This window comes from Oryzias latipes, chromosome 9, assembly GCF_053564925.1.
Source record: "Oryzias latipes strain Hd-rR chromosome 9, Olatipes_Hd-rR_3.1".
NCBI lineage: Eukaryota > Metazoa > Chordata > Actinopteri > Beloniformes > Adrianichthyidae > Oryzias > Oryzias latipes.
In genome coordinates, this window is record NC_136245.1 from 5,793,991 (window position 1) to 5,807,938 (window position 13,948).

The following is a 13,948-nucleotide window of genomic DNA, read 5'->3' on the forward strand; positions in this document are numbered from 1 at the left end:
CTGACCGCTCAGTGGAAACCAGGCTGTAGAAGTTTTTTACATTTACATATGCTAAGCTATAAGATTGATCAAATCTGTTGATACCATCGAGTCTCTTTAGATGATTTTAAAAGCAACATCTCTTCAGATATTTCGTCTACAAATTTTTATTTAAAAATAAACAAATGTCTGAACAACTTCTAACTTTTACTGAGGGCGACAGTTATTTTTCTGTTCGCTGGCAATCATCCTTTCAATGATCTGGTGCTTATATGGCCAATAAACATTTCACAGGGCAAGAAAAGGTCGCCTTTGTTCAAATAACTATTGTTGCCGCGGTGCTGCACCTGGGTAGAAAAATTGAGTTTTCAGGCTGCACAGTCTGTGCAAGGACAAAGCCGACTGTCTCTTCTGTTTAGTTTTGAAAGTCTTTCTAGCTCTAATCTCCTGAACTGACGAAACACAGCTGGTGCATACATCTCCTTCAGTTTATGTGCAACGGAACGAAAAGGGGACTGAGGGAGAGCAGTGTTGAAACATCTCCATCAACATTGGACCGCAGAAGCATATTTTACATGCTGTTTTGAGACAAGCACAAATTTAAGGGTTGTGAGTTATGTATGTTAAGCAGAAAATCACCCCAGTTTGCCTCAGAAAATAAAAAATCTCAATTCAAACCATCAAGAGTGACCACAATACAATTGGTAATATGATGAAATTGAAATGTTTCATTGGGTTTTTCTTTTATTCTCTCTAAGAAAAACCCTTTTTCTGAATAAAAATATATAAACTAAGAAGTAACAAGAAGACTCCAGAATATTCATTACCATCCAAGGTATAAACAGGCTTTTCTTACCAAATCAAGCAACAACCAAATCAGGATGAAGTTCACTAAACTAAGAGTGCTTGGTTGTGTTAAGCTACAGCCACACTGGGCATCTGACACACATTCAAGAGTGTGCTAAATATTATTTAATGCCGGTTCAACATATTGTGTTCACATTTGACAAGCAGAGAGGGTCTTTTTCTTCTTTGTTTACTGCTGGAAGAGGCTTAGTGTGAAATATCAAAGCTGTACAAATCTTGTGAATCTTTCTCCGGGCTTTTTCATTCACAGCTCTATTCTGATTAATGAAAGACTTGATGTCATGATTCCTGCCGGATACAAACCACTATTTGTGACACTATTTGTTGACACAGTTGGCACTTGTGACAACTAAAGGTGATGTTATCGATTCGTCATTACCAAATTGTCCCTGATTGGTCAAAGTTCAACCAACGCAGGTTCAATGGCTGTGCCTTTGTATGTAGATCCCAAAAATGGTCAAATAAACTTGCATGCCTGATTGAAAATGAGAGTTATGGAATCAGAAGCTCAAAGTGCACATTTACTCAAGTTTACATAGACTTTTCATTGGTCACTTAACCCTTGTGCTATCCTAGGCACTTTAACATTGGGAGTTGGGTTATCTAGACCCACTAGACAGTGCTCTGAACCTTTTTTCTTCAATGATTTGTGATCTTCACTGGTGTCCATGGATTACATGAAATCTTTCCACCTTTATCCACCTTTGTCATGGTAGGGAGAACACGTCAATGTAAGGGTGGGGTCATCTAAGATAGCACAAGGGTTACATGCAAGTCGCCAATTGAGATGTTAACATAGCTTTATTCTTTGCTAAATATTCAGGTGTGAGTAATACAGACAAAGAACTCTGGTTTGAACAAAACAGGAAGATTAAAACATATCTGAAGAGGTGGTCTAATTCTGCTTACAAACAGACCAGGCACGATTTGATTAGGTTCTCTGCACATGTGTGGTCATACTCCCAACATCACCAGCTTTTTACAAAACAAGCTACTATGCGGCTGAGTATTAGAAGAATGATATACTGTGGGAGTCAAGCTGAAGACTGTGAGCTGTGGACAAACCTAGAAACACACAAATCATCACACACATACTTTGTTTACAAGTTCTGCTCCATTTGCAGAATTGGAAAAGAACGGAATAAAAAGAACAAACTCCATTCAAACCAAATTAGCAAATCCTAAAATCAGACACACGTTCTATTGGACAACAGGTTTGTGTGGAAATGTCTGGCTAAAGTTGTTCTTAAAGTCACAATCTGATCATCTATTTCAAAAGTATCCCCGCCTTTTAATCATTATTACATATTATATATTTTTAGCCCAAGTTAAAAAAAACTTGTGTTGTTTTCTAGGACAGGAAATTTTTCCTCTGAGTTGTGGGCAGGAATATTGGCACGGTGTAAGCTTGCCCCCTCTTCCCATCATCCCTTTGTGTACACGGCGAACAATATTAGCGCTATTCAGTCGTACAGTTTCGAGCCAGATGCCAGCTCAGACGAAGAAAACAAATACTTAAATGGATCCAGCTGTCAACAAGCAGATGCATCAGAATGGCGTGCAGCAGGGAGCTTGTCATCTGGCAACAGTAGCACCTACATCATTGCTACAAGCTTTTTCAGTTGGCATTTTTTCGTCTGCTCTTGATTCACTATGATTTGGGAAATGTAATTTTAGGCTTAATTTAGTTTATATGTGTCCTCTATCATCAGAAAAATGCCACAAAAACATGGTGACCCTTGTGCTATCCTAGGCGCTTTAACATTGGGAGTTGGGTCATCTAGACCCACTAGACAGTGTGCTGAACCTTTTTCTTCAATGATTTGTGATCTTCACTGGTGTCCATGGATTACATGAAATCTTTCCACCTTTATCCACCTTTGTCATGGTAGGAGGAACACGTCAATGCAAGGGTGGGGTCATCTAAGATAGCACAAGGGTTAAAAACACATTTTTCATTGGGGTGGGTCTTTACTGAAACTGGACATTTGAGGACTGTCCTCCAGGATTTGGTTTTGTCAACTGTTTCTTGGTTGTTTTCTGTTTTTAGTTTTGCCCCTGTCAGTCACACCAGGTTAATATAGGGAAGAATCGATAATGAATATAGTTGTGTTTGAGGTGGAGTGGTACCTGCCAGCTTATAAGATTAGCCAATCCTCGCATTAGCTCTGTGATCTCTGGAGCCATTACCAGAATGCCGCATGAGGAACACCACATGGTGGAAAGCAGCGCCTTTATTTAATGTTATATCAAGAAAGCAAAGTAAGTCCAGCCTCTTCGTGAGGGTGTATGAATGTATACACAAGTAGCTTCACTAAGTATATTTTTTTGAAATTTCTTTTTATGATTAACAAAGCATTTTCCAATTAAATGTGTTCATTCTTGTTGCAAAAAAAAAAATAAAAGGACGGCCTCCAATTAATAAATAACTGTACTGTTTAACAACTGGTAAAAAGTTAAAATTCCACCTTCCATTTTTCTTGTAAAAGTCATGTTTCCAACATTGATCATGTGAACCATTGAGCAGAAGTAAGCACCACTGGATGGATACAACAAAAACACACTTGTAGAAGACTAGAGGTTTAAAGGACAGACCCAGAGTTGCACCCCTGAAACACACACACAAACAAATGAACAGACACACACAACTGTGCTGAGACCAGGTGTTAAGTTGATAAGCCCTTTCCAACTCCCACTGTGAACTCTTAAACTCTCACACAGTCTCTATTGACAATGACTGCTCACCCAAATAGAAAGTACTACTCCTCTGTGTATGGGTGAGGGAGGGAGGGAAAGGCAGAGAGAGCGTGGGCGCACAAGAAAAACTGAAAAAACCTTTTATGAAAGAGAGAGCACAAATTGCAGGAAGGGAGAGAGTGACACGGAGTGGTAGACATGCCATTGAATCTCACCAAGTGAGGTCAAAGGTCTGCATCTTTGATGCTGAACTTGGACTGAGCATCTTAGCTCGTCGATGAGCGCTGGAAACGGTCACCATGACAACCCGACACAGCACAACTGCATTGACCTGCAGACAGAGGACAACAGCATCAACATGGCCTCGGTCAAATATGAGACGTGCCGCTGCAGATCCACTTATCCTCACGCTACACGGAGAGGAGGGAATCGTGCCAAATCCGCTCAGAAAGAAGAGAAAAAAAGCAAATCGCTGCAGCTTCTGCAGAAAGCATGAGATGGAGGCAGCTGCGGGGAAATCTTGTTGGTTTATTATTTTTGCACTGAATGGGATTTCAGTGTCGTTTGAGCTCATTTTGAAATTATTTTTCCTACATTCCGTGTTATTTTTAAGACCCTTTTTTGATCAGTGGGTTCTGTAGTTGTTTATCATGTGATCGTTTGGAGATTTGACTCCTAACAGGCATTGTGTCTCTGGGTACGACATGTATATGTCTGCTTAATCCAGTGTTTTATAATGTCTGCACAATAATGGGGGAAATTGAAAGGCTGCCAATTTTGCATTTTCACATCTATAAGCAGTTCAGTCCTTTCACCATAACACAAATAAATCTGTCTGGGACCTAAAGGACCTGTTTTGTGTGTAGCAGTGTCAGGTGTTCAAAAATCCATCCCAGCAGACTGGGCTTTTAGTACACAATAAGAGACAAAAGATAAAACAAGACATTAATGTCATTAATCTCTGAGTATAAAACAAAATGTTTGGACATTTGAAAATAAAAACCTGTTCTTTATAATGTGCTGGTTGGAAAAAGAGAAATATTTTGTTTATGTTAAACAGAAAGAATGTAGCTGACAGAGGTGTCTGTCTTTTTGAGCAAATTCTTTGAACTTTTTTATGATTCCATATTACCGTATTTTCCGGACTATAAGTCGCTGCGGAGTATAAGTCGCACCAGCCCAAAAATGCATTATAAAGTAGAAAAAAACACAGATAAGTCGCACTGGACTATAAGTCGCATTTTAACTTTCACAACCTTATATGACACAATCATAGCAGACTGTTTATCTAATAATTTCACAGAATTTTTTTTAAAACTTATTTATTTATTCCTTTCATGAAGCATCATTGGCCAACTAATACTCTGTTTTCATCCTGTATTTGTAGAAACAGTTTTCACTTTTATTGCATTTCTAAATCTATGAAATCATTGGAAAATAGAATATTATGTTTTTAGCCTTCAAGATCTTACTGTAAAAAAAGGTTTGCTGATTCTCTGAGTCACTTAACATACTCTTAACACTTAAAATACTTCATACATCAAATTGACCCAGGAGCATCATCTCTGTTCCTCACAAATGAACATAACAGGAGGGTTAACAATGTATTTATTTCAATTTATTTTTAATATAAGTCGCTGCAGAGTATAAGTCGCACCCCTTGCCAAACTATGAAAAAAAGGGCGACTTATAGTCCGGAAAATACGGTATTTTGTTCTGTTAAAGTGATGTGAACACGTTCAGCCATAACACAAAACACCTGATCTGTGAGGCCTCTGCTCTTGGATTTTTGTGACGTTCTTCGGTTTTTTGACCTTCTTGTGTTTTCCCTGGTGAGTCACACCCGGTTTAGGTTGTCAATTCTCCACACCTGTCCTGACTTGTGTTAATGACCCCTGGTGTATTTGATTGTCTGGTTTTCAGTTCATCATTGTCAGGTCATCTGTTCTGCTTTGTCACCTCCGTGGGTTTTATCATGTTTAAGTTTAATATTAAATGTTTAGGTTCCTACCACGAAGCCTGGTCTCCTGCATATTGAGTCACACATCACCAGTTCCTGAGTCAATCAAAAAGATTGTATAAAATAGTTTGTGTTCTACAACACAATTTAAACAATTTTGTAAAGTCAAAAAATGGGGGGAGGTTGCATTTTCAAAACTACGGTAGTTTTTGTTTTGATATTAAGAACAAAATGGAGTCAGACTTGATGTTGATTTGATTTGTCCTTGGCATGACTACCCGTCCCTTTTGCGCATTGCAGGTTACGTAAATATGTAAAAATGTACAGCGAGGTCACACAAATGGAAGAGGAAATGTTACTTTAAGTATTTACAAATCAATTCAAGATGAAAATGCTGAAGCCTGTAGCTCCACAGGTATCATACCTGTGGGTATGAATGCAACTTCTATGCATTCATAGAAGTTGCATTAATCCTTTAACGCTGGAGCTTTAACTCCAGTGTTGACATTGTTTAAATTACCGTGACTCTTCAAATATTTTTTCGTTATTTTTGTTACTCCAACAGATTCTTTAGTAGAGAAAACAACTTTGGGCTAAAATGCAACTCTTTACAATAAACGTAAACCAACTCATTCGGATCAGGAGAAATGAAACATGCAAATTGGTGTAAAGCTGCTCTTTTGCACTTCAGAATCTGTTGGAATTATGGAAATTGCATCAAAAACAGAAGAATAGCGGTAGGTGAAGGAGTATGTTTATAAATTAATCTGGAGCAGAGACCTAAAGCAGGTGAAGCCGAGGCTTTTTCACAAACCACTGGTTTCTATAATGTCAAATTGTCCGTGTGTTGGTGCCAAATAGAAATTGCATCTTAAAAGTATAATTTTGAGTTAATATGTGTTGGTAGCTTGCTTTTATAGCAACAAAGTCAGTCACACTAGGTATTATTGCCAATTATCAACAGTTGTCTTGATCCTCAATGTATTTAAGTTTCTGGTTTTTAGTTTGTCACAGCAGAGGTCACAAACCTGTTTGGTTTTGTCATGTTGAGGTTTATTTACTAAATGTTGAAGTTTCTGCCACCAATCCCGGTTTTCTGCATTTAATGTCCCACACCACTAGTTCCTGACAAAGCTTAACCCCACAGAGTTCAAAATATGTTGTGTGTCTGACACAGAAAAATACACATCCTATCAATAAAAGATGGAAAAGAGTTTTAACTACTTATAGTTATTGTAGTGGTTATACTGCAGTTATACTGCAGTTAAGCTGTCAACTTCAAAAACTTGTAATCTTACAAGGTTTCCTCCAAAGTATTTTATTACATGAGTGTTGTAAATATTGTGTGTCAAGTTTCAAGTTGTTTTTGCTGAACCTACAAGGGTTTTCGGGGACTTTTAAACAATTGGTGAGATTATGTAAAATCAGCCATTCGACACACCTGATATTTTTTTTCTGAAGAGTCAGCCCTTGTTCAAGGTTTGAAATCTAGTGGATTCACAGTAAAAGTGATGTGAACTACGTACTAATCAAGAATACGTACCGCCAAGACAAAAACAACAGGGCCCACAAAGGCCCAGATTGTGTCAGTCTGCACGTTGAGCCAGCAGTGATCTTCGGCTTTGTACTTGTCCACTGATACCGCCAATGTTAGACCAACAATCAGAACAGGCACTCCTGAAAAACATATTGATGAAAGAAAAGATGAACCTTCGCATAACTCTGACAAAAAAAGGAAAAAAGAAAAAAAAATGAAAGATGTATTTTTGTGAAATGGATTGTTGGCGCGTGTTCAGCTAAATATTTTGTCTGTTCTGCTCCTGGTGGCTGTTTAGTCTGAGCAGCATTCTGAACAAATGCATGGAGATGTGAGTCCCATCTGACTGTTTGTACGACGAGCTCACATGGTGTTCTCAGCTCATCATGCGACAAAACAAACCCTCGCAGACAGATCTGGAAACACGAACAGCTGCAGGATGTTTTTTCAAAAACTGGGTTAAGGCTGAAGAGTAACATGACAAGACATCGCGTAATGTTTTCTAGGTAGGATATAATAAATAACAGCTATAAAACTGATAAGAACAGAACCTATACAGGTCAAGAGTCGGAGGCCACAGAATGAGTTAATGTCATTCTTCCACAACCAGGACCATGCTCTATTTTCAGCCCTTACTGTTTAGCTATATGGATTTCTTTATTATTTTTCAATCAAACAAAAGTGAATGTATAATATACATAATTCAACTTTTTAAAATGTAAAATTAGTTCAATGAGGTTTAAAAAGGGTTAAATCTGAGAAACAAATACATTGTTAAATACTTGAAACATAGCAGTCATAGCAGCCTCTCTAAAAGAAAATTATGAATTATGGGTAACTCCTTGTAGCAATGGAATAAAAAAAAGCAGGCCACTCTTTAAACTTGGTTTAAGACGCAGGCCAATGAACATCATGTTTTTGGTGTTTTAACATGTTATTGTAGCATTTTTCTCATATGGAGGAGATATATAAAGAAAATTAAATTTGAAATTATGTTTCTGAGTATTTCTTTATTCAAATTGTTCTGAACCAGGAGCAGACCAAAAAATGCTGATAGGAAAAGCTAGAAGCTACAATTGGTGGGCCACAAGCTTTCTGCTCCATTCCATTATGATGCATCTACTTGCAGACATACAGATCCATGTATGTCTTTAGTCACAAACAGGAGAGCAGACGGCTGGTTCCATGTGCAGCAGGTTTATTGACAGAAGGACTGACATGAGTCAAGCACAACTAGAAGTCTGTGAAGCTAAGGCAGGGTCGGGCTGGCAGAGGTCAAGCACGAGCATGGGGAGCATCAGACGTCGGATTTCACAGTGCAGCTGTGGGTCGAGGCAGGTGGCAGGCAGTCAGAGTCAGAGAAGGACATAGAAGCCTGCAGGCTGGCAGGCACAGACCATAGTTGGGTGATTGTCAATGAGAGTCAGGTGAGCGGCGTCCAGGAACTGTGCGCTGGGGCAGCTGAGATGAAGTGTGTGACCAGAGGGAAAGAAAGAGCTCCAGCTACTGACATCTTTGTTGATCAGGTTGTTGATTGTGGTCGGCGGAATATGGGTCCACTCCTCTTCAATGGCTGTGCGAAGTTGCTATTGGCAGGAACGGCAGCACGCTGTCGTATACGCAGATCCAGAGCATCCCAAACATGCTCAACTGCTGACATGTCCAGTGAGTATGAAAGACATGCAAGAAGATGAGCTTCCCTGAGATAGTTTCCAATAGTTTGTGCAGAAATTCTTTGGCTATGCAAACTGATTGTTTCAGCAGCTGTTTGAGCGGCTGGTCTCAGAAGATCTTGGAATTGAATTGCTGGATATGGAGGTCCTGGGCTGTGGTCTGCAGTTGTGGGGCTGGTTGGATGTTCTGCCAAATTCTCTGAAACGCCTTTTGGAGACGGCTGATGGTAGAGTACTAAACATTCAATTCACGAACAACAGCTCTGGTGGACATTCCTGTTGTCAGCATGCCAACGGCACGCTCCGTCAAAATGTACAACATCTGTGGCATTGTGCTATGTGACACAACTGTTTCAGAGTGGCCTCTTATCATGCCCACTCTAAGGCACACCTGTGCAATAATGCTGTCTAATCAGCATCTTCATATGGCACACATGTGAGGTGGGGAGGAGAAGGGCTCAATTCCACAGATTTGTGAACAATATTTGAGAGATATTGTTGTTTCGTGTTTGTAAATATTTTAGATCTTTAAGTTTTTGTCAAAAACAAAAATGTTGCATTTATATTTTTGTTCAGTGTAGAAAAATATAACGTGAAAAAAATTCTGTCAAGCCTAAACCAGAAAAGTGATCTCTGAGAAAAACAAAGTAGAATTCTGAGATGTCTTGTTTAAGGTGGTTCACACACACATGTAAAAATGGTAACTGGCATATATTCATATATTAGAAGGCCCAAAGCGCTTTACAGTCACCATTCCCTTCACTCATGCACACACATTCATTCACTGAGGGCAGCTCCGCTGCCAAACAATGGCGCCAACCTATAACCACCGGAGCCAATGTGGGGTTCAGTGTCTTGCCCAAGGACACTTTGACACATGGGCGGGCAAGGCGGGAGTTGAACCTGTACATTACCACAGTATATTCCGATCAGAGGTCGACCGCCCTACCGCTGTACCAAGGCCGTACTTTCTGAGAGGTCTTAATTTCACAAAACTGTCTGTTAATACTCATATAAATAAAGAGGAAGGTTCACTCCATTGTTAATACATTATGTCATGTAAGTTCACTGCTCAAATGCATGTCAAGCTGCAGAAACAGAGGTAAATCCTTATTCTGGGCCAGTAGAGTAACCAACAAAAAACCAAAACCATTTAGGATCTCATGTTTCTATTTTTCCTATAATTGCAAATTGTCCTTTGGAATAATTAAACTACATGTACTTTTAAGGAAACACATTTATTTACACATTTTCTAGCCCAACACATGTTAATTATTAGGACCTTTTAAACTATTTGAAGCTATAGTGGTATTGAAAAATTCCAAGAATCAACCCAAACTGTAAGAAGATTTTAAAACACGTACCCCATCCAATGATGTAATACAGCTTCATCCTTCTGTCCTCACTGATGTTGACTGCCACAACTTTGCTCCAGAGCAGAAGGCCCTCCACCAACATCCAAGAGAAGGAGGCCATAAAGAAGAGGTGGAGGAGTGCAGTCACCAAAAAACACGCTGCCTGCAGGATGGAAGGAAAATTAGAGCCGTCACAAACACGTTGGCCCGTACCCATAGCTGCTTAGGCTACATTACTGGGGGAATTTTTGTTTCAATTTTGGAGAACAATAAGGTGCATGCAATTTTTATTGGTACCCAGAGACATAGTAGTGGTGGCAAGTTTGTTCAAATCCAGACCACAAGCATTAGAGACCAGCAAGCTAAAGTAGGAGGCCCACAGTCCTGTTAAATGAGATAAGGACTGTAAATGGGCCCATTTGGTTCTGATAAAGAGCTTAAGCCTTAGTCACATGCACCCATACGAGAGGGTGGACCCGTACGGGTGCTTCAGGTTTTTGGGCCGTTGAAGGTTGTAGAGTGGAGGGATTGCATCTAAAGAGGAGCGTAGGAGTATCTTGCAGTTCTCTTGAGGCTCGTGTGACCACCTTAAAGGACGTCATGGAAACGGAGCGTACCATTGTCATTTGTGTGGTAGGTTTATTGTGAAGTTAACGGAAGTTACATGTATTTATGTTGTATAGGTGCAGTTGTCATACGGTGCCCTTACGCCAGTCATTTGTAAGGAGTACTGGCTCCTTACTGACTGCTCACAGATGCTGCCCTCACAGGGTGTGCATGTGTTACGTAAGCGCCTGCAGGATGCCCACACAAACAACGCTCTTATTGTCTAATTTCTTAATGTCATGTCATAAGAGTCAGTCTTCAAGCAAGGAGACTGACTCTCTGACTGCTGATCACTTGAACAGCAGTAACATGCTTCCTGCACAATGCGAAGGGTTTGCGTAGGGGGTTAAAAAATTAAAAATCTGTACAATGTGCCTGCATCTCACCTACTTCCTCCTTACTTACCTTACTTGTTGCCCAAGTGCTCACTACAACCTGTCCTATGCAGCATGGCCAGAGAAAAAAAAGTGCATGACCATTTACGCTCTACAGGGTCACCAGGTTGTCTATGATCTTAAGATTGTGTGTGGGCCACCAGCGTGGCCTTTAAAGATTTGCCCTTTTTCTATTACCTGCAGACAGCCCGTGTCCACCCGTAAGAGCAGTTGTGACTAAGGCTTTAGTTAGCATTAAGACGGATGTACAATATTTGTTTGTTGTCAGAACTAGCTTTTATCAACTGATGCTTTGAGCTAAATTCAAACTTTTTTTGGTATTTCATTGTTCTTGAGAAACCAGTTCATGCTTTTAAGGAGGGGGCAGTGGTGAGCTGAGGTAGAACAGGTGACATCTGATCGCAGGATCAAAGTCTCTCTGAGAGTCTTCTCTGAAACAAAAGCTTAAGACTTTCCCCCTTAAACCTGCATTTGATTGAAATATTGGTCCAAATTTTTACTTTTTCTTTATTATTTATTACTAAGTATTTTTGCAAAGACACATTTTTAAAATACGTTTTATATTACTATGCTAATTTTTATTTTATATTCCTACAATTCTCGCAAACTACACTAGCCTTTTAGAGTCAGTATTTTAATTTATCGATTAGTTAAGTAATGTTTAATATTTTCATTTTTATAATCAGTATAATTGCTAAAAGGATTTTTATGACAGCTTCATTTGACATTTTTCAAACACATTTTTATTTAAAAACACCTGTGTTTCTTACAGGCTGACAGCGTGTTCTTGTTCTTTCTGCAGAAAACTGCTGATTTTTACCTTTTGGGATGATTAAAGCACTTGTTTCCAGTGAGTCAGGGGTAATCAAGATGACTGAGAACAGCTTGGACTATCTCAACAAGTAGATACATTTGGATTTTTCAATAGACTATGCCCGTGTCTGTGTACGAATTGCTCCATAAAACCCTTAAAGACTATATGGTGCAGGACTATCCAGCTCCCTGGATTTCAACCCAATCTGGACACCATGCTCACAGCTTTTTTTAAAAGCCAAAGAAGACGAAAACAAAAACGTAATAAATATTAACTATTTATAAATCAACCATGTTCTGATGATGAAAACGTGGATAAATAGTGGAGTATAATTTATTACAGACTCGAAGTCCAAATGTTAATGTAAAAAACAAAGCATAAGTCATACAACAGACTTAAAACACAACTAAAACATAAATTCTAAAGTTAAAAGCTTTAAAACGTAAGGATTTATTAGGCATCTATACCAGTACTTCCACTTTAGGAACTGGAAACAGAGTTTTAAAGGAGCAAATCTACAAACATTGTTTCAAACGACACATTATTCAAACGCAATGCATTGTGGTCTATCTATGCCAATAGTAAAACACTCGTTTTTTGTAGAGACTTCTGGGAAATGTCTAAGGCACTGGATTTTGGAATTGTACTTTGTGTCCCAATTCCTTTCCTACTCACTGTATAGCGCGGTCGTCATTTTGTAGAGATGTCCGAATCTACAACTCCAAAATCAAGTGCCCTAGAAATTTCCCAGAAGTCTCTGCGAAAAACCAGTGTGCATCGATGCTCACTAGATTGACGAATGTAGACCACAATGCATTGCATCGGAACGAATTTTACCAAAATAAAATATTTAAATGTATTTTTTTACTAACCATCCACTGTCATATCATTTAGATTTTAACTTCGTGAAATAGATCACGTCATATCCGCAGTTTAAAAAAATTAAAGCAGTGAGCATGGTGTCCGAATTGCTTTTAAAATTCAGAGCACTAGACTAGTGCGAGTAAGCCTATATAGTCTTAGTAGTTAGTGGTCAGGGTGGGAATTCGGACATAGCCGTAGATTTGGACACCAAACCAAAATGCATACACTCTATGATGCACTAACCTGTGAGCAGCGAGAAAGCTTTGACAGTTTGCATAAAGTGTAAATAATTACACACTTCACTTTTGGTTCAAATATAAATAGAAGCGTTTTCATTGATGCCTCTTGTACAACATATTTTTATGTTTTGGGTGATGCATGTCATTTCTGGTCAAAAACAACTTTAGCTGCTGGGTAATTTTTTGTTTATCTATTCAATTCCTAGAAGGTATATATCATCTTACAAAGAAGGCTGGGTGTTGTAACCCCACAGAAACCACAAATGTAGCAAAAAAAGGTGTCTTAAATGAACATATGTTCATTTGAATCCACATCTATTCAGGGGAAATGTTAATTGGTGTGGTGAGAATTCCAGCAAACGTGGGTCAAGTTTACAAAAACATGGAAACTCACCCGGTTGTCAGAGGCCCAATCGCTGCACATTAAAAGCAGCTCAGCAACACCAAGAGCAACTATCAGGTTCTTATGGACTGTGGTGCGGTCAGACTTAGGGACACTGCAAAGACGAACAGAAGAAAGAACGCAGAGAACATAGAGGTTGAGTGATGCTTTTACAGTATTTCTCAGAATCTGATAAAAAATAAAACTGCTGCAGTGCAGTGAATTGCTCACACATTTACAGAGCACAATGTTCGCCTTTTTCATTTATTGATGAGACTGTGGCAGGGATTTGTGAAATGCTTTTCACCCTTGGTGCTTTCAGAGTGCACTCTGCGATGTTTGTGACTCACCCCACAGCAATGAAGAGGATGAAGGTGAAGAGGAGGCCACACATAGACACTCCACAGCCAATGAACGTCAGCACCTGCAGAGCTTTTTCGTTTTCTGGGCTCCTCTTTGAAAGAAAAAAAATAGAAATGAAGGAACCCACACACACACACACACACACACAGAAAGGATCTAACATATAAATAGTGGAACATTCCGTTTGATCAAAAGCGTACACAAAATTGTAACAGCT

The 13,948-nt window shown here is 39.2% G+C and overlaps 1 protein-coding gene across 4 annotated transcripts in view; it reads right to left on the minus strand.

Annotated features, from left to right (window-relative positions):
• Positions 1 to 13,948, minus strand: part of adgrd2 (adhesion G protein-coupled receptor D2) — a 56,777-nt gene that overhangs the window by 15,807 nt on the left and 27,022 nt on the right. For all 4 annotated transcript variants that reach the window (XM_078952538.1, XM_011479603.4, XM_078952539.1 and 1 more), the window contains 5 exons: positions 13,719 to 13,822; positions 13,381 to 13,483; positions 10,078 to 10,231; positions 7,047 to 7,180; positions 3,759 to 3,874 (listed from right to left, as the gene is read on the minus strand). In XM_078952538.1, the coding sequence (XP_078808664.1) occupies positions 3,759 to 3,874; positions 7,047 to 7,180; positions 10,078 to 10,231; positions 13,381 to 13,483; positions 13,719 to 13,822 (611 nt within the window). The remainder of the gene's footprint in view (positions 1 to 3,758; positions 3,875 to 7,046; positions 7,181 to 10,077; positions 10,232 to 13,380; positions 13,484 to 13,718; positions 13,823 to 13,948) is intronic.